The 21,045-nt window shown below is 41.5% G+C and overlaps 1 protein-coding gene and 1 non-coding gene across 11 annotated transcripts in view; both read left to right on the forward strand.

The window, feature by feature from the left end:
* FBXL2 (F-box and leucine rich repeat protein 2) overlaps positions 1–21,045 on the forward strand; it is a 111,119-nt gene that overhangs the window by 83,869 nt on the left and 6,205 nt on the right. For 2 of the 10 annotated variants that reach the window (XM_032268967.1, XM_032268957.1), the window contains 10 exons: positions 5,094–5,188; positions 8,045–8,052; positions 14,671–14,739; positions 14,839–14,934; positions 15,151–15,277; positions 15,420–15,494; positions 17,370–17,500; positions 19,599–19,659; positions 20,437–20,481; positions 20,988–21,044. In XM_032268967.1, the coding sequence (XP_032124858.1) occupies positions 5,123–5,188; positions 8,045–8,052; positions 14,671–14,739; positions 14,839–14,934; positions 15,151–15,277; positions 15,420–15,494; positions 17,370–17,500; positions 19,599–19,659; positions 20,437–20,481; positions 20,988–21,044 (735 nt within the window). In that variant the 5' untranslated portion in view covers positions 5,094–5,122. Of the gene's footprint in view, positions 1–5,093; positions 5,189–8,044; positions 8,053–14,169; positions 14,259–14,670; positions 14,740–14,819; positions 14,935–15,150; positions 15,278–15,419; positions 15,495–17,369; positions 17,501–19,598; positions 19,660–20,436; positions 20,482–20,920; position 21,045 lie in introns of those variants that run through there. The other 8 variants (XM_032268995.1, XM_032268988.1, XM_032269004.1 and 5 more) reach the window with 7 other exon arrangements.
* On the forward strand, positions 16,265–16,428 carry LOC116545041. Its single transcript, XR_004266163.1, has one exon. It is a non-coding gene; the product is annotated as a U1 spliceosomal RNA (small nuclear RNA).

Below are 21,045 nucleotides of genomic sequence, written 5' to 3' on the forward strand. Positions count from 1 at the left end.
CATAAGACCTAACACCATAAAAGCCCTAGAAGAAAACCTAGGCAACACCATCGAGGACATAGGCATAGGCCAGGACTTCATGGCTTAAACACCAAAAGCAATGGCAACAAAAGCTAAAATAGGCAAATGGAATCTAAATAAACTTAAAAGCTTCTGCACAGCAAAAGAAACAATCATTAGAGTGAACCAGCAACCAACAGAATGGGAAAAAAATGTTTGCAATCTACCCATCTGACAAAGGGCTAATATCCATAATCTACAAAGAACTAAAGCAGATTTACAAGAAAAAAACCCATTCAAAAGTGGGTGAAGGATATGAACAGACACTTTTCAAAAGAAGACATATATGCAGCCAACAAACGTGAGAAAATGCTCATCATCACTGGTCATTAGAGAAATGCAAGTCAAAACCACATTGAGATAACATCTCATGCCATTTCAAATGGCAATCATTAAAAAATCTGGAGACAGCAGATGCTGGAGAAAATGTGAAATGTGGAGTAAAAGGAACACTTTTACATTGTTGGTGGGAGTGTAAATTAGTTCAACTATTGTGGAAGGCAGTGTGATGATTCCTCAAGGATCTAGAAATAGAAATTCCATTTGACCCAGCAATCCCATTACTGGGTATATACCCAAAGGATTGTAAATCACTCTATTATAAAAACACGTGCACATGTATGTTCGTTTTATTGCTGTTTACGATAGCAAAGACCTGGAACCAACCCAAATGCCCATCAGTGATATACTGGACAAAGAAAATGTGGCACATATACACCATGGAATACTATGCAGCCATAAAAAATGACGAGTTTGTGTCCTTCGTAGAGAATGGATGAATCTAAAAACCATCATACTCAGCAAAGTGACACAAGAACAGAAAACCAAGCAGCACGTTTTCTCTCATAAGCGGCTGACGAACAATGAGAACACTTGGGCACAGGGAAGAAAATAACACTTACTGGACTAGGTGTGGGGTTGAAGGGGAGGGAAGGGGATGGAAAGTGAGAGGGTGGGGAGGATGAGAGGGATTACACCGGGAGAAATGCCTGATGTGACGGGGGTGGGGTTGGGGCACGGGGGGATGGAGACAGCAACCCACCATGGCATGTATATACCTATGCAACAATCCTGCAGGATGCAGGATGTGCACATGTACACAAGAGCCCAAAATACACTAAAAAAATTATTTTGATATTAAAAAGCACTACTATTTCAAGTAAATATCATTACCTGTGGATTATTTGCTTATAAGATTTTAACTGACTGCTGACTTTCAGCTAACTGTTATATAAACACATCCCAGAAATACTTAAAAGTACAAAGGGGAAGCCAGTTCATGGTTCACCGGTTACATAAATAATTGAATGTGAAAACCTAAAATAGCTTGCACCAGGGTTTCAATCTAGTCATAACACTTAGCTTCCCTTTTGGGCTAGCACCCTGAGTCCAGCCTAGATTATGAACCAAGTCTTGGGGTCCTCCATAGTCCTTCAACAAGACCCTTTGGAGGATGCTTGCCCTAGGAAACATTTTATGGATAGTCTTAAAAATATGCCCTTTGGGAAGGAGTGACAACTTTTGGATATGTTGAGAGAAAAGAAAAGTTGCCCGGCATAGCTGTAAGCACTTTGCGTACATTAATGCAGTTAATTCTCTTCAAAGCACCATATTAAAGAAACTGAGGCACAGAAAAGGTTGAGTAACTTACCCAGGGTCACTCACCCACTAAGAGGAGACTGTAGTTTCCTTGAATGGTGGGTTGCATGACTGGCACAATTCAAAGAAAAGGCCGAGTGAAGCATCCAGGTGGCAGTACGCACGCTAGCTTTCCTTCGTCAATCTTTCCTGAATGCGTGTGCTTTAGCTGAAGTTTGGGTTGGCATTTTCTGTGCCTTTAAAAGTTGGACATTTTGTTGTCAGTGTTTTCATGGTTATTGAAGATTGTGGTAGGCCAAAAATGAGAAACAAGTAGTGTGAATCTAAAAGCGATAACTCCAAGGATGTTTAAGCCCATTTTAGGGCTTATTTTTCTCTAAAGCCCTTCATTCCAAAATGAATGCCTACAACATATTGTCTAGTAGATAAGACACAGAATCATTGGCTTGAATACTGCATTGAAATGGATTTGCTTTTTTCCTCCCTCTTAGTTGGAAACAGTGGAACAGAAAATTGTGTTTGTAGTATTTTATTCCAGTACAAGAACTTTGCCCCCAAAAAGGAGGAAGAGAAAGTTTATATAAATGTTACTAACTTGAAATGGAGAACAGTATGTTAGTTGCTCCATTTGTAGACATTGGTGTAGAGGTGTGTTATTTTTCCCTGTTTATTAGGAAAATAAATTCTTATCTTTGATTTCTAAGTCATAATCTTTTTCCCCCTGGTGACAAAGATTTATTTTACACTTGTCTGGAATTTTGCTTCAAAAAATATTAATAATTAATACAGGTAGTCTCAAGAAAGTATAAATGGATGCTAGCAGTATCAAAAGTTGGATTTTCACCATAATTAAGATCTTAACTAGGTAACAATATGTATCCTATGGAGTTTTTTGTTTGTTTGTTTTTATGAAATGGAGTCTTGCTGTGTCACGCAGGCTGGAGTAGTACAGTTGTGTGATCTTGGCTCACTGCAACCTCCATCTCCCAGACTCAAGCGATTTTCCAACCTCAGCCTCCCAAACAGCTAGGGCTACAGGTGTGCCCCACCATGCTTGACTCATTTTTGTATCGTTAGTAGAGATGGGGTTTCACCATGTTGGCCAGGCTGGTCTTGAGCTCCTGACCTCCAGTGATTTGCCCTCCTCAGCCTCACAAAGTGCAGGGATTACAGGCATGAGCCACTGTGCCCAGTTCTTTTAGTTTTGGTGCATCCTGGTGAATTCGTCATGCTCACAGTTCAGTGCCAAGATTGCTGTTTTAGAAAATGAGGATAATAGTATTCCAAACAAATGAAACTGTTCCTTTTGAACTTTTCCTCCCTTGTGGAGGTAGAGGTTGTAGTTAGTATTTATAACTGCCTTCTTCTACGATGCATTTCTGTATTCCTTTGCTTTCAGCAAACACCTCAGCTGATCATGGCTCTTTACCTGGTGGAGTGACTCAGACCTTTATTCCTGAAGGGTCTGGTCATTAATAGTCCTGCTTGCAAACATATGAAAAAAGGCTCATCATCACTGGTCATCAGAGAAATGCAAATCAAAACTACATTGAGATACCATCTCACGCCAGTTAGAATGGCGATCATTAAAAAATCTGGAGACAACAGATGCTGGAGAGGATGTGGAGAAATAGGAACACTTTTACACTGTTGGTGGGAGTGTAAATTAGTTCAACCATTGTGGAAAACAGTGTGGTGATTCCTCAAGGACCTAGAAATAGAAATACCATTTGACCCAGCAATCCCATTACTGGGTATATATCCAAAGGATTACAAATTGTTCTACTATAAGGACACATGCACACGAATGTTCATTGCAGCACTGTTTACAATAGCAAAGACCTGGAACCAACCCAAATGCCCATCGACGATAGACTGGACAGGGAAAATGTGGCACATATACACCATGGAATATTGTGCAGCCATCAAAAACGATGAGTTTGGGTCCTTTGTAGGGACATGGATGAACCTGGAAACCATTATTCTCAGCAAACTGACAGAAGAGCAGAAGATCAAACACCGCATGTTCTCACTCATAGGCGGGTGTTGAACAATGAGAACACATAGACACAGGGAGGGGAGCACTACACACTGGGGTCAGTTGGGGGGAAATAGGGGAGGGACGGTGGGGGGTGGGAAGCTGGGGAGAGATAGCAGGGGGAGAAATGCCAGATGTAGGTGATGGGGAGGAAGGCAGCAAATCACACTGCCACGTGTGTTCCTATGCAACAATTTTGCATGTTCTTCACATGTACCCCAAAACCTAAAATGCAATAAAATAAATAAATGGGAAAAAAAAATAGTCCTGCTTGGATGGGGTTGTTGTGGTTTGCTACTGGCATAAGTCACAGGGCATGGTAGTACTATGGGGTTCCCTAAGGGATCGTCTGTATCCCACACATACTCTTCCTTATCTCCATTTTGGGAGTGTTCCTGAAGTTGTTTTGACTATTAAACGAGCCATAATAGGTACAAGAAGTTGTTCCTCAAAAAATAGAAGTGAGCCAGATGCATGTTGGGGATGTGACCTTGGGACACATTATTTCACCTGGCTGAGTGTCAGTTCTTTCTTCTGCAAAGTCGGGACAGTTATAACTCTCACAGGACTGCTGTGAGCATAACAAGAAATAATATGTATGAAATAATCCCGGTGTGGGCCTGTAATCCTAGTTATGTGGTAGGCTGAGGCAGGAGAATCACTTGAGCCCAGGAGTTAGAGGCTGCAATGAGCTATGACCACACCACTGTATTCCAGTCTGGGCACCAGAGTGAGACCCCACCACCACCAACCCCGTCTCTAAAGTAAAAAAGTGATTTGAAATAGAAAATATTTTTTTTAAGTGGAAGAAGTGCTTAATCAGTGTTCATTTTCTTTTTGCTTCCTGTAATCTCTCTGCCAGTACCCGGCAAAAGTTCCTTTTTCAAAGCAAATGTATTTAAGAAGGGGACTGCTAAGGAGGATGAGGGGGAGCTTTTACAATATATTGTTATGCTTTTAAAGCGATAATGTTTAGCTAAAGTAGGATTTTCTTTTTAAAGCAGCATTGTCGTAGTTCTCTGCTCAGTGGCTGATATTCCCACAGCTAACCTCAGAAAGCCTTATGATCAGCGGAATACCTGTGAGCCCTGTGTAGGGAAGGCTTAACCCCGGGGCTAAGGCTTTCAAAAGATAGGGTACAGGTTTTTGTTTTTGTGTTTGTTTTTGTTTGTTGGTTGGTTTTAGAATAATTAATGCTTTAATTGAGAATGTTTTTCAGTGCTTGCAGCCCCTTTATGCATGAAGGACAGAACTGAGGTGCAAGAAGAATGTTCCAGCATATCTTCTATTACACTTGGAAAAATATATTCAGTTCCTAGAATTCAGGTTATTTGCCTGTTAGAAAACAAGCATGAAAAAAAAGTGTTTTCCCCCCCCCCAACTTTCTTGATTAAAGGGTCGAGTGGTGGAAAATATCTCGAAGCGATGCGGTGGATTCCTGAGGAAGCTCAGCTTGCGAGGCTGCATTGGTGTCGGGGATTCCTCCTTGAAGTAAGTCAAATCCAGCGGCTCACTGTCATGGCAGCTTGTTGCAGACATCTTCATCAGCAAAAATAAGCCTATTACATGCTCTGTTAAGATTCTTTCTGTGGTAATTTGCATAGAGTGGTGAAAGGACCAAGATTTTGGAATAGCAAACCTGGGTTGGAAACTGAGTTGCTCTGTTGTTAGGGATGTGACCTTGGGACAAATTATTTCACCTGGCTGAGTGTCAGTTCTTTCTTCTGCAAAGTCGGGACAGTTATAACCCCCACAGGACTGTTATGAGCATAACAAGAAATAATATGTATGAAGTGACTAGCACATAATAATATTATTTGTTCACCTCTTTTCTATTCCCTTTTTTTCTGCATCTTCCTAGTTTTCCTCTTATAATATTGCTACTTTTATGTCTAAATTGTAATAATTGATAAAATAACTATTTCAGAATTTTCCTTGGCGTAAGATAGAATTTTGCTTACTCATAATGGGATGTGATTTTTACATTAATTTTATTATAATTAGCAATATATCTTACCCAACTAAATATTTGCCCATCTCTTACTGGATAGCCATTATTTATTGGGAATGGTTTTTGTTTTTTGTTGTTGTTGTTGTTGTTTTGTTTTTAAGACTGAGTCTCACTCTGTAGCCCAGGATGGAGTGCAGTGGCACAATCTCTGCTCATTGTAACCTCCACCTCCCAGGTTCCAGTGATTCTCCTGCCTCAGCCTCCTGAGTAGCTGGGATTACGGGATTACAGGCATGCACCACCATGCTCTGCTAATTTTTGTATTCTTAGTAGAGATGAGATTTCACGATGTTGGCCAGGCTGATCTCAAATTCCTGACCTCAAGTGATCCACTCGTCTTGGCCTTTCAAAGTGCTGGAATTACAGGCATAAACTGCTGTACCCAGGCTATTGGGAATATTATGTGTTTATGTGTTAAGGATGTGTGCTGGCCAGGCACAGTCGTACATGCCTGTAATCTCAGCACTTTGGGAGGATGAAGTGGGAAGATGCCTTGAAGCCAGGAGTTTGAGACCAGCGTGGGCAGCAAAATGAGATCCCTTCTCTTAAAAAAAAAAAAAAGATATGTGCTTTGAGGTTTTCTGGAGACAGAGATGATTAAAACCTTCATGTCTTTATCCTCATGGCCTCTTGTATTGCTTATGAAGTTCACTAAATTGTGATGTATCCCCCCCATAACCTTGGAATGCACTTTGTGTTCTTGCAGACCTAAATATTACCACAGTGTACAGCAATCACAGACTTCCAGTAAGAATGTGCAACATAGAGTGAATGCAGACGGTAGAATTTATAATTCAAACATCTGCTACACCATTACTAAAAAAAAAAAAAAATTGATTCACAACATCTTTTAAGTATAAAAACACTCACTTTAAATGTTATGGAACAAAATGATTTTCTTTAAATCAAAAAATTCAGTCCATCAAAACAAATTTTCTGCTAATTCAAAAGCTTTATAAACCAGTGGAATGGGGTGATTCTATCTTAATAGGAAGTTTAAATGGACCAATAGGTTTTAAGGTAATTTGTAATAGAGAACATAAATCTAATCCTGGTTTCTTTGAAGAAACTCAAATAAATTAGAAGATGTGGATAGTCAATGACGCTATCAAAGAAGTACATTCTTGGCATTTGGAATAAAGTCATATCTACTAGCAAAACAACCTTATGGGACTAAGAGTGCTTATATGTTTACCCTGAGTTTTAGAACAAAAATCTATATAAATTGGTTAGATATCTGTATGCATTTTTACATGTGAAGACCAGATTACATTGAGAAATAACTGTAGCTTTATAACATCTGGAAATCAAGTTGTGTTAGTTTTCCAACTTTGCTCTTTTTCAAAGTTGTTTTGGCTGCTCCACATCCACCACACTTCCATATGAATTAAATTGTCAATTTTTATAAAACAGTCTGGTGGGATCTTGACTAGGATGGTGTTGAATCTATAGGTCAGTTTGGGGGAGAACTGACATCTTAACAATATTGAGTCTTCCAATCCATGAACATAGTATATCTTTATATTTAGATTTTTAAAAATTTCTCTCAGCATGTTTTGTAGTTTTCAGTGTACAGATTGTGCACATCTTTTGTAATATTTATCACCAAGTATTTTGATATACTGTTGTAAGTGTATTTTTCAATTATTCATTTCTAGTAAATGGAAATATTATTGATTTTTCTACATTGATCTTGTCTCCTATAACCCTGACAAACTCACTTGTTAGTTTTAATAGCTATTTTAAAAAATTCCTTTAGATTTTCTGCATACTCATATTACCTGTAAATGAAGATAGTTTTTCTTCCTTGTTTCCAGTTGATGCCTTTTTTTTTTCTTTCTTTTTTTTTTTTTTTTTTACCTGATGTATTGGCTGGAATCTGTAGCACAATGTTGAACAGAGTGGTGAAAGTAAATATACTAGCCAAGTTTCTCAATCTTACAGTGAAAGCATTCATTTATGATGTTAGCTATAGATTTTTTTCTTGATGATCATCAAATTGAGGCAATTACCTTCTATTCCTAGTTGGCTGACTGGTTTTTTTTTTTAATTGGAGATGTTAGATTTTTGTCACATGCTTTATCTCCATCAACATAGATGATCATTTGGTTTTTCTTTTTCAGTTTGTTAAGATCATGAATTAGATTGGCTCATTTAAACATGTTTAAACAACCTTCCATCACTCAGATAAAGCCCACTTGAATTGCCATGTATTATATATTTTATATATTATTGGATCCTATTTGCTACAGTTTTGTTAAAAAAATTTGCATTTGTGCTCATAAGGAATATTGTCTTATGATTTTATTTTCTTATAATGCTTTTTTCTGGTTTAGGTATCAAGGTAATACTGGCTTCATGGAATGAATTGGGAAGTATTTCCTCCTATTCACATTTCTAGGGATGTGTTCAGTGGCTGACATCTGTAATCCCAGTGCTTTGGGAGGCCATGATGGGAGAATCACTTGAGCTCAGGATTTTGAGACCAGCCTGGGCAACACAACAAGACCACATCTCTAAAAAAAAAAAAAAAAAAAAAATTAAATAGCTGGGTGTGGTGGCACATGCCTGTAGTCCTAGCTATTTGGAAGGCTAAGGTGGGAGGATCACTTGAGCCCAGGGGTTCAAGGCTGCAGTGAGCTATGATCATACCACCATACTCCAAGCTGGATGACAGAGACCCTACCTCTAAAAAATACCAAAAAAAAATTTTTTTTTTAATTCTGGGAGTGTTTTTGTACAATTTGTATTTTTTTTAAAAATGTTTTATAGAATTCACTATTGAGGCCATCTGATCCTACATTTTTTTTTTAGGGAAAGGTTTTTAATTACAAATTCAATTTCCCTTTTTTTTTTTTTTTTTTTTTAAGATGAATTTTTTTTTTGTTTTCTAGGCTGGACCTCAATAGTACAGCCTTGGCCCACTGCAACCTCAAGCAATTCTCCTGCCTCAGCCTCCCAAGTAGCTGGGATTATTGCCTGGCTAATTTTTGTATTTTTAGTAGAAACAGGGTTTCACCATGTTGGCCAGCCTGGTCTTGAACTCCTAACCTCAGGTGATCTGCCTGCGTCAGCCTGTCAAAGTGCTGGGATTACAGGCGTGAGCCACCACACTTGGCCTCAATTTCTTTAATATGTATAGAACTTTTCTGATTATTTCTTTGCAAATGAGTTTTGGTAGTCTGTGTCTTTCAAGGAATTTGTCCATTTCACCTAAGTTCTTGAATTTGTTAGCATTGTTTATAATATCCTCTTATCATTTTAATATCTGTAAAATCTGCAGTGATATCCCCTCTCTGATTTCTGAAATTGGTAATTGTTGTCTTTGTGTGTGTGTGTATGTGTGTGTGTGTGTGTGTCCTTGTCAGTCTGGCTATTAAGAGGTCTATCAATTTTATTGATATTCTCAAAGAACCAGCTTTCGCTTTCACCCATTTTTCATTGTTTTTCTGTTTTCTACTTCTTTTCTTTCCAGTCTGATCTTTATTATTTCCTTCCTTTTGCCTACTTTGGGGTTCATTTGTTTTTGTTTTTTCTCTAGTTTCTTAAGATGGAAGCTCAAGTCATTGATTTGAGACCTTTTTTTCTAGTATGGGAGTTTCATGACATAAACTAACTAAATACTTTGGGGAAAATTTATGTCAAAAATTCTTGTAAGCTATGTTTTCATTTTCATGCAAAATGCATTCTAATTCCCCTTTTGATTTCTTCCCTGATCCATGGGTTGTTTAGAACAATATTATTTAGTTTCCAGATATTTGGACATTTTCCAGAAGAGCATGTTACTGATTTCTAATTGAATTCAGTTGTGGTCACAGAACATAGTTTTGAATCCTTTTAATTTTATTGAGACTTTTTTTGTGGCCAATAATATGGTCTCTCTTGGCAAGTGTCCCCTGTACACTTGAAGAGTGTATGTTCCACTGTTAGATGAAGCGTGCTATCAATACCAGTAGGTCAGGTTGGTTGATAGTGTTGAGCAGGTCCTCTGTATTCTTACTGATTTTTTGACTACTAATTTATCAACTAATAGGAGTATTGAAATCTCTGCCTATAATTTTCATTTGTTAATTTCTCCTCACAGTGCTATCAGGTCTTGCTTCCTGTGTTTTGAAGCTCTGTTATTGTGCATACAGACGCTTAGAATGGCTATGTCTTTTTTATTGATATGTCCTTCTTTTATCCCTGATAATTTTCTTTACTGTAAAATCTACTTTGTCTGATATAGTCACTCCAGCTTTCTTTTAACTAGTATTGGCATTATATAAGTTTTCCTACAATTTTACTTTATTTGTATCCATGTTTAAAGTTGATTTCTTATACGCAGCATATAGTTGGGTATTGCTTTTTTTTTGCTTTTTTTTTTTGAGATAGGGTCTTGCTCTGTCACCCAGGCTGGAGTGCAGTGACACAGTCTTGGCTCACAGCAACCTCCACGTCCCGTGTTCAAGTGATTCTTCCACCTCAGCCTCCCAACTAGCTGGGACTACAGACATGTGCCACCATGCCTGGCTAATTTTTCGTGTTTTTAGTAGAGGCAGGGTTTCACTGTGTGCCAGGATGGTCTTGATCTCCTGAGCTCATGATCTGCCTGCCTTGGTGTCCAAAAGTACTGGGATTATAGGCATGAGCCACTGTGCCCGGCTGGGTGTTGCTTTTTATCCAATATGACAATCTCTGCTTTTCAATTTGGGTTAGACCATTTCCATTTATTTATTTATTTCTTTCTTTCTTTCTTTCTTTCTTTCTTTCTTTCTTTCTTTCTTTATTTGAGACAGAGTTTCACTCTTGTTACCCAGGCTGGAGTGCAATGGCGCGATCTCGGCTCACCGCAACCTCCGCCTCCTGGGTTCAGGCAATTCTCCTGCCTCAACCTCCTGAGTAGCTGGGATTACAGGCATGCACCACCATGCCCAGCTAATTTTTTGTAGTTTTAGTAGAGACGGGGTTTCACCATGTTGACCAGGACGGTCTCGATCTCTTGACCTCGGGATCCACCCGCCTCGGCCTCCCAAAGTGCTGGGATTACAGGCTTGAGCCACGCGCCCGGCGACCATTTCCATTTACTAGGGAATGGGTTAGGTGTAAATCTACCCTTTTGCCTTTGTTTTCTGTTTGTCCCAAACATTTTTTTTTCCCTTTCCTCTTTTTCTTTCTTCTTTTAGATTTTTTTTTTTTGACAAGGTCTAGCTCTGTTGCCCAGGCTGGAGTGCAGTGGCACAATCTCGACTCACTGCAGCCTCCACCTCCCAGGTTCAAGTGATTCTTGTGCCTCAGCCTCCCAAGTAGCTGAGACATGCATCACTATGCCTGGCTAAGTTGTGTATTTTTAGTAGAGATTGGGTCTCACCATGTGGCCCAGGCTGGTCTCAAACTCCTGACCTCAAGTGATCTGCCCACCTTGGCCTCCCAAAGTGCTGGGATTACAGGCACGAGCTACCATGCCTGGCTGAGATTAAGCATTTTTTATGATTTCATTTTATATTCTTTTTTAGCTTAGTTTCTATAACTCTTCATATGTTTAGTCGTTGTTTTAGAGTTTATTGAATACATCTTTAATGTACAACAGTTTACCTTCATATTGTATTACATAACACTTCCATTTCTTCTCACTCCGTCTTTATGCTATTGTTGTCGTACATTTTAATTCTAATTACATAAACTCCATAATAGATTTAGTATTTTTGTTTAACAGTCAATTATTTTTAAGAGATTTATTTATTTAGTTATTTTTATTTATTTATTTTGAGACAGAGTCTCACTCTGTCAGCCAGGCTGGAGTGCAGTGGCGTGATCTAGGCTCACCACAACTTCTGCCTCCTGGGTTCAAATGATTCTTGTGCCTCAGCCTCCCAAAGTAGCTGGGACTATAGGCATGTACCACCCCACCTGGCTAATTTTTGTGCTTTTGGTAGAGACAGGGTTTCACCTTGTTGGCCAGGCTGGTCTCAAACTCCTGGCCTCAAGGGGTCTGCCCACCTCAGCCTCCCAAAGTGTTGGGAGGCATGAGTCACAGTGCCCAGCCTATTTTTAAGATATTTAAATTTAAAAATTGTATATACCCAAGTAGTTCATATGTCCAGTCATTCCTTTCTGTAGACACATTTTTTTAATCTGGTGTCATTTTCTTTCTACCTAAAGAAACTTTTTTACATTTGTTTTACTGCAAGTCTGATTAATTCTTTCAGCTCTTCTATGTCTAAAAAAGTCTATTTTTTTCTTCACTTAAAAAGAATCATTTTGCTGAGTATAGAATTCTGTAGTGACCATTTTTTGTTTTCAGTATTTTAAGGATGGTGCCCCTCTGTTTTCTTGCTTTTGCATTACCAGTGAGAAATCTGCTGTCGCCCTTATGTTTTATTCTCTTTATATAACATGGCTTTGTTCTCTGGCTGTTTTTAGGGTTTCCCCATCATTGGTTTCTCTCTTTCTCTCTCAATGGAGTCTCACTCTGTCATCCAGGATGGAATGCAGTGGCACAATCTCAGCTCACTATAACCTCCACCTCGTGAGCTCAAGTGATCCTCTGACCTCAGCCTTCCAAATGGCTGGGACCACAGGCATACGCTACCACACATGGCTAATCTGTCACTAGTTTTGATCAATTTGGTTATGACATGCCTCGGTGTGTTTTTCTTCATGTTGCTTGTACTTGTGATTCTTTTGGGTTCCTTTGATCTATGGATTTATTGTTTTCGTAAAGTTCGGGAAAATCTTGGCAATTATCTCTTCAGTATTTTTTCCTCCTTCCTCTGTCTCCTCCTTATTTGGTGATTCCAGTCACATGTATATTAGTTACTTGAAGTTGTCCTACAGTTCATTCATGCTCTGTTCTTTCTCTCTTTTATTCCCCTGTGTTTCATTTTTGATAGTTGCTATTGTTACGTCTTCAAGTTCACTAATCTTTTCTTCTGCCATATATAATCTGTTATTAATTTCATCCAGTAAAGTTTTATTTCAGTCATTGTGGTTTTCTTATCTTTTTTTTTCTTTTCCCCGAGATGGAGTCTTGCTCTGTGGCCCAGGCTGGAGTGCGGTGGTGCAATCTTGGCTCACTGCAACCTCCACCTCCCGGGTTCAAGTGATTCTTCTGCCTTAGTCTCCCGAGCAGCTGGAACTACAGGCATGTGCCACCACACCAACTAATTTTTTTTTATTTTTTATTTTTTTAGTAGAGACAGGGTTTCACCATGTTGGCTAGGCTGGTCTTGAACTTTTGACCTCAGGTGATCTGCCTCCCTCAGGTTCTCAAAGTGCTGGCATTACAGCCATGAGCCACTGCACCTGGCTGGTTTTCATATCTAAAAGTTTAACTTGGATCTCTTCTTTTCCATGTGTCTACATAACATGTTTATTTGTTAGCTTCATAGAAATATAGTCTAGGCAATAACATTATAATTTTTAATGTATTTGTTCTTTCTGCTATTTGTGTCAGTTTAGAGTAGGTTTTAGTAGATTACATTTTCTTTTTATTATGGATATATTTTCCTCCTCCTTTGAAAACATGATAATTTTTTGTTCAATGCCAGACATTGTGAATTTTACTTTGTTGGGTGCAGATATTTTTGTATCCCTGTAAATACTCTTGGGTTTTGTTCTGGGATACAGTTGAGTTCATTGGGAATAGTTCCTGTTAGGTCTTGTTTTTAAGATTTGTTAGGTTGTATCAAAGCAGCGTTGAGGGCTAATTGTACTCCACTCCTAAAGGAAGACTCTTCTCAATACCCTATGCCCCCAAGAAATGTGGCATTTTTCACTCTATCTTGGTAGAAATGGACACTATTCCTTGCTCTGGGTGAGTTCTGGCTACTGTTTGCTTTAATGCTTTTTGTTGATTCTTATTCCCTGGCCTTGGGCTTTGGGTAGTTTCATCACATGCATACACTGATCAGTGTGGTACTGAATTCTTGTCGTTGTTGTTTTGGAGATAGACTCTCACCGTGTAGCCTTGGCCGGTCTCAAGCCCTTGGGCTCAAGTGATTCTCCTGCTTTGGTCTCCCAAAGTCCTCAGATTACAGGCATGAGCCATCGTGCCTGGCCTGTACTTAAGTCTTGAAGGGCACCCTCCACAGATCTCTGTAGTTTTTGTGGCATTCTCTCCACTCCCATGCTCTTGTGAGATAACTCCATCTGCCTGGGTCTTCCTAGACTCTCAGCCCCATCTCTTCATCTCTGACAGTGCATCAGGCTCCAGCTTGGTTCCCCCTCCCTGTACCAGGGCAGGTTGGAAGGAGCAAATAAGGGTAAGGTTAGGTTTTGATGGCTTTGGGGTATAGCATGAAAGGGTCAGGACTCCATCCCATATGTCAAAACTGTATTTCAAATTTATGGAGATGACTTGAGCTAGTCCTTGATGAATATGTTAAGCACTGAGTGCTCAATAGGGGGTTTTAATTTGCTGCTTCTGACCTTGCTACCAACCCACAGATCAATGAGGAAGTTTCTCTTCATGACTGAGTGTCCTCACCAGTAAAATCAGTGGGTCTTGATACTGATTGACTGCTGACTTCTATCAATTGCCAGAGATGGTTTCTCTGGAAAGGCTCTAGGGTAAGCAAGTGACAGCATGGCACAGTACAAGGTTTGCCCCCTTGCTTCAAATTAATTTTTCTGTAGAGCAGAGGGAGCAGGGTGCTAGGCCTCTATTCTCATGATTTGGTGATGACACCAAGCTGCAGGTGAAGGAGAACTGATTGATAGGTAGTCAGTCTAGGACTCTGCTTCTCAAAATGTGATCCCCAGACTGGCAGCAGTGGCATTACCTGGGGTTTTCCTCGAACTGCAGACTGGCAGGCTCCATTCTAGATCTACCGTCAGAATCTGCACTCTGACAAGAACCCTAGTTGATGCTTACATGCTTTAAAGTTTGAGGGAGCGCTGTTCTAAACGTCAGTGGTTTCATGTGCCCTCTGGTGGCTGTCCAGCAACTTGCAGGGAGCTTTAAAATGTTTTCTCATTTTAGGACCTTTGCACAGAACTGCCGAAACATTGAACATTTAAACCTCAATGGATGCACAAAAATCACGGACAGGTAAGTAATGAAGATTAGCTGGTGACTAAATAGCCATGGGGAGAGTGACGGGAGAGAAACGGGGTTGAAAATATCTTTAGTGCGCCTGCTCTTTTTCAGCACGTGTTATAGCCTTAGCAGATTCTGTTCCAAGCTGAAACATCTGGATCTGACCTCCTGTGTGTCTATTACAAACAGCTCCTTGAAGGGGATCAGGTAGGAGTGCCCACTGTTTGTGGTCAAGAGAAATACCCAAAGCTATGAACGTTCTGGAAGCCTTCCTAACTGTCACATTGAAGAGGGAAGTAGGTGACTCCAAGAGGTCCCAGGCATGGTCTCCCCTGAATTTCTTGTGATGTCGTAAGCTCAGAGTTAGTAATGAACTCTCTACAGGAGAGACTGCACATACGTTTTTGTTTCTTGTTCTCTCAGTGAGGGCTGCCGAAACCTGGAATACCTGAACCTCTCTTGGTGTGACCAGATCACAAAGGATGGCATCGAGGCACTGGTGCGAGGTTGTCGAGGCCTGAAAGCCCTGCTCCTGAGGGGCTGCACACAGGTACCCGAGCGTAGATACAGCTGTGTGTGTTACGTGTCAGGTGTGGACACCTCATTGGGGAGGTTGCTTTTGCATTTTCCTTGGTGTCCCCCTGTTCCCTCACCTGGATTCCAGCTGTCTTTTGTTTTCTCTGTCCACTCAGTTAGAAGATGAAGCTCTGAAACACATTCAGAATTACTGCCACGAGCTTGTGAGCCTCAACCTACAGTCCTGCTCGGTAAGTGGCATGCCTTTCCTCAACGCCATCTGCTCTGTGCTCTCCCAAAGCAGTGTGCCCCGAGCCTCCCTGCAGCCCTCCAGGCAGCTGAGATGGGCTGTGTTGCCACACCCGGATTTTTCATCCTGAGTCCTTATATGACCTACAAGTTTGTCACAAGATGGAAGAACAGCAGCAACCAAAAGGAATCATCCTCAATACAAAGCCACTGACATCGCCCCTAAAAATAACATAGACCAGGTGTGATTTTGGTGAATCGAGTATTAGGGACACTATTGAGGAATGCTGTGAACTGGTCACTAAATAGTTGTAAGACCTAACAATTTCATGATAAAATCTCAGTGTCTTTTTCTTTTTAACTTATAAATTGAGGACGATGACTCTTCTCACGTTGTTTCAGTGGAAAAAAATGAAATAACACATGTGAAAATGCTTTAAAAAATAAAATGGGCCGGGCGCGGTGGCTCACGCCTGTAATCCCAGCACTTTGGGAGGCTGAGGCGGGTGGATCACGAGGTCAACAGATCGAGACCATCCTGGTCAACATGGTGAAACCCCGTCTCTACTAAAAATACAAAAAATTAGCTGGGCATGGTGGTGCATGCCTGTAATGCCAGCTACTCAGGAGGCTGAGGCAGGAGAATTGCCTGAACCCAGGAGGCGGAGGTTGCGGTGAGCCGAGATCGCGCCATTGCACTCCAGCCTGGGTAACATGAGTGAAACTCCATCTCAAAAAAAATAAATAAATAAATAAATAAATAAATAAAATAAAATGCACCTGGCAGGGGAGATACCATGATCACGAAGGTGGTTTTCCCAGGGCGAGGTTTATCCATTGCGCTCTGGATGTGCTGACCCCTGCGACTTCCCCAAATGTGGGAAACTCGACTGCATAATTGGTGGTAGTGGGGGACTGCGTTCACAGTTTCCCCTGGTTAAAAAATAATGAAAAAAATAAAACGCATATGCAAGAGTAAGGTGTCGTTTTCATTAGGATATTAGCCTATTAAAAACTGCTGGTCCTTCTCCACTGCCATTGCAAATATTGATAATGGAGAGGATGCTTGCTGCTTCCTACCAGGTTTTCAAGGGGACGTAGATTTTGAGAAAGGTAAGGGAGACCCTGGCATTTGGCTTTAAATGAATATATTCTAAATCTTTAGAGTCTCTGATGGTGGGAAAAAAAACCAGAAACTATATTCTGGACAAATGTTGACCTTATAACCTGGACTATTCAAAAACAGGACCTTGACTTGTGTGTAGGACAGCATTGGCAGGTGGCTTGAAGCATAATGTAGATGTGCCTGTGTATTAGTGTATCAGTTAGTCTGTTTAAGTGAACATACTATTTTGAATCTTCATGGCCAAATTCATAAAATTCTAAGGTATTAATAATTTCATGATTTAATTTTCCTATTGTCTAAAACGTTTGATGAAATATACATATGTATATTATAAATATCTAAAGCATTAATCTGCAGAAATCCAACCAAATATTAATATGTCACCCAAACTAGGAAAGTCTCGTCAGTTCTTTAATCAGATTTTAAAATTATGCATTTATCAATTTTATGAAAAATCTATATTTTGATGACTAGTGAGGGAGAAATGGAATTTTAAACTTTTATTCTCCATTCGTAATAACAAAAGATCTTACTTTTTCCTGGATGCACGTATCTTATCTAAAATTGCTAGAATATTTTAAAGCTGCGCAGAGATAACACAAGTACGTGTCTGCTTATTTTGTTGAAGTTATTTGGATAAAATGCTAGTACTCACCAAAATTAATTGAGCAGCAGCAGGTCTTCTGCTGCTGCTCCTCTTTGAGTACCGCGCTCGTCCTGTGACTTTTCTTTGTGTGCTGCCTTTCCTCAGCGCATCACAGATGAAGGTGTGGTGCAGCTCTGCAGGGGCTGTCACCGGCTGCAGGCCCTCTGCCTTTCGGGTTGCAGCAACCTCACAGACGCCTCTCTTACAGCCCTGGGTTTGAACTGCCCGCGACTGCAGTGAGTACACCGCGCTTTTTGCTTTGCAGCTCAGGTTTGGCGAGTTAACCAAGAGGGCTTCCGGCAGGAGGGGATAGGCTTGCCAGGTAGTGGCGGTGGAGGCAGCAGTTGCGTGTTGCTGGCTTTTGTTGGGTAAATTGGGGTGAGACAGTGTGTAAATCCAGTTCACTGCGGGATGTACTGGGAGAGTATAACATGTCTACCACAAGTGAATCCAAACCTTACTTTCTTAATGAATGTTCACCTCATCCTGGTATTTCGTTAAGCATCCAAGTGAGCACATAGTGAACAGAGCGATAGCCTCACATGCAAAGGACATGAGCTTCTCCTCTGGACCTGCTGCCAGACGGACAGAATGGGGGAATATCATAATCGCCTTCTTACTTAGCTTCTTCCCCAGTAGGGAAAAGGGTTTGTTTTTAACAAATAATAATTTAGGCTGGTCACAGTGGCTTACGCCTGTAATCCCAAACTTTGGGAAGCTAAGGTGGACGGATCGCCTGAGGTCAGGAGTTCAATACCAGCCTAGCCAACATGGCGAAACCCCATCTCTACTAAAAATACAAAAATTAGTTTGGCGCGGTGGCAGGCACCTGTAATTCCAGCTACTTAGGAAGCTGAGGCAGGAGAATCACTTGAACCCAGGAGGCGGAGGTTGAAGTGAAAGATCATGCCACTGCGCTCCAGCGTGGGAAACAGAGTGAGGCCCCCATCTCAAAAAACAAATAATTTATATTCTGATCTTCTAGGTAATAGATTATCATTACCAGCTATGAATATTAAAATTTTAACAATAGTAGCAATAATTGTTTGACCTCAGAATCAGCAACTTTAAACTCTATCCAAGAGGCAGCAAAAATGATACTTTTTTTTTTTTTTTTGAGACAGAGTTTTGCTACTGTCGCCCAGGCTGGAGTGCAGTGGTGCCATCTCGGCTCACCGCAACCTCCGCCTCCCGGCTCAAGCGATTCTCCTGCCTCAGCCTTCAGAGTTAGCTGGGACTACAGGCATGCGCCAGCACACCCAGCTAATTTTGTATTTTTAGTAGAGATGGGATTTCTCCATGTTGGTCGGGCTGGTTCCTGACCTCCCGACCTCAGGTGATCCACCTGCCTCAGCCTCCCAAAGTGCTGAGGTTACAGGTGTGAGCCACCATGCCCAGCCAAAAGAAAAGATACTTTTTAAAAATCTCTACTTTCCAATGAAACTGACCCATTCCCATGCTCACATCAGTTCTATATCTTTTAAAAATTATGTATTTCTCCTTTTACCAATTTTTTTTACTGTTACAGAGAAGGTTCTATATCATTTAGATATTTTTGGTTAGTAGGAGGAATTTGGATGATCAAAACTCGTCAGAAAGAAGGTCAAAATTATTGCTGTAAGGGAGTATTTACCTTAGAAATGTTATTCATGCATCCATCCCTATTGAGAATTAACTTATTTTTCAATGTCTACAAATTTTTTAAAAATCCTTTAGGGTACCTGAGAATTTCCATAAATGCAGTAAATCCCAAGATGATTTTATTGAGAAAAAGCTCATCTTAAATGTGTTTACAAAGTGAACAAGGCTGGGTGCAGTGGCTCATGCCAGTAATCCCAGCACTTTGGGAGGCTGAGGTAGGTGGATCACCTGAGGTCAGGAGTTTGAGACCAGCCTGGCCAACATGGTGAAACCCCTTTTCTACTAAAAATACAAAAATCAGCTGGGCATGGTGGCAGGCACCTGTAGTCCTAGCTACTTAGGAGGCTGAGGCGGGAGAATCACTTGAACCTGGGAGGCAGAGGCTGCAGTGAGCCAGGATCCTGCCACTGCACTCCAGCCTGGATGGCAGTGTGAGACTCTGTTTAAAAAAAACCCACAAATATTAGAATAATATTTAAAAACAACATGCTGGTATAGCAGGAAGATTCCTGGATTTACTCTGAAGTTTGGAATGGAACTGCGGGGACTTGGGCACGTCACATTCCCTAAGGGCTGTTAACAGAAGCAAGAGCACGTCAAAGAGCAGACAAGACTTGTGTGTGCATCGTAAAGTATGTGTTTCCATTCTTCACCAGCTGGTACCTTTTTCTCCCCTGTATACTTTCTCCCCAGAATTTTGGAGGCTGCCCGATGCTCCCACTTGACTGACGCAGGTTTTACACTTTTAGCTCGGGTAAGGCATAGATTTAAAGAATAGAACCAAACTGTAATTCACCTCCTGAATTCCAAGTGACTTGGAGTGGTTTTGGGTGTGCAAAAAACTACCTTCAGAAAAGACAGGCACAAAGTGGAGCCAAGCCCCTGGGGTGCGTACTGTAGTTTTTCCAGTTAGCCAGAAATCTAGGGACGTCCTGTAGAGTTCTGTAAAGGGTCTGGGCCTCACGCTTGGTCAGGTGGGTCAGGTGGGACAAGCCTCCTCCTGGCAGGAGACTCATTTCCTCATAGGGACCCCAACGTGGCCTCTCAGCAGTGCCCCCTGACTGGGCTGTACTCTGCCCTTTGCCCTGCTAATGCTGACCACTGGGGGCCCCTCTGGACCTGCTGCCAGGAGCCCATGACCTCCTGGGGCTGTTGATGCTCTCTGCCACCTCCACCCAACCCCACAGTGTGGCTTAGCACCCCACATCTCCAGGTCCTCTCAGAGCCAGGTCTGTGGCTAAAATATCCCCGCTGATGTCTGCGAGCACTGGGATGGTTGTAGACAACTCTCTTTCCTGGCCAAGAGAAGGAAATGCAGCCAGAGGCAGCCCTGTTCCCAGTTCCAAAGCACTGTGGTTCAAAAGACAGCTGCTCAGAAGTGCTGGTTTACTGGGTGGCTTTAGAAACAGAGCATACTTCTTAATGGGTGAGAATAAGGACACTGGGCCTGTACTCAGAGGGACAGGGCAAGCCACCATTGTTGCCCTCACCACTGGCTTACATGCGGGGTCTGTCTTGTGGACTCTTCCAGAATTGCCACGAATTGGAGAAGATGGATCTTGAAGAATGCATCCTGGTGAGTAGACCCCTGACAGCTCTGCAGGGCAGCCTGCTCCCCGGTGTCTGCCGGCTGGTGCGGCCCACCCAGAGACATCCCGAGCCTCCTGGATCAGCTGGGGTGGCAGGGCTTGGAAACCTGTAAGGCCGAGGCATTGGATGTGTGAGCCTTTGGCTCTTCTCAGTCCCCAGACTGAACTACAGAAGAGAACAGGATAGCTCCATAAAACAAGCTTGCATGTCCAGTGATGGGGCGACTCCAAAGACAAGAGTCCTGGGAACGCTCCTTGCCCACTCCCTCTTTGTCCCTTACCCTAAGCCCTCTTACGGCACCAGAAGAGAGACCAAAGAACAGTTTTGCATCTCTAGAAGCGCTGGTGAAGAGAGGAGCTCCCAGCCCCGGAGTGTTTGAGATGAGTTTTTAATTCTCTTTTACACCTTTTGATTCTCATGTTCAGGAGAAGCCAGGATTAGGTATTAAGTTCTGGTGTGGGAGCCACACTGACACAGCGTGTTTCTCTCCAGATAACCGACAGCACGCTCATCCAGCTCTCCATTCACTGTCCCAAACTGCAAGCCCTGG

Source organism: Sapajus apella, unplaced genomic scaffold, assembly GCF_009761245.1.
Source record: "Sapajus apella isolate SASKATOON/1434 unplaced genomic scaffold, GSC_monkey_1.0 scaffold4, whole genome shotgun sequence".
Taxonomy (NCBI): domain Eukaryota; kingdom Metazoa; phylum Chordata; class Mammalia; order Primates; family Cebidae; genus Sapajus; species Sapajus apella.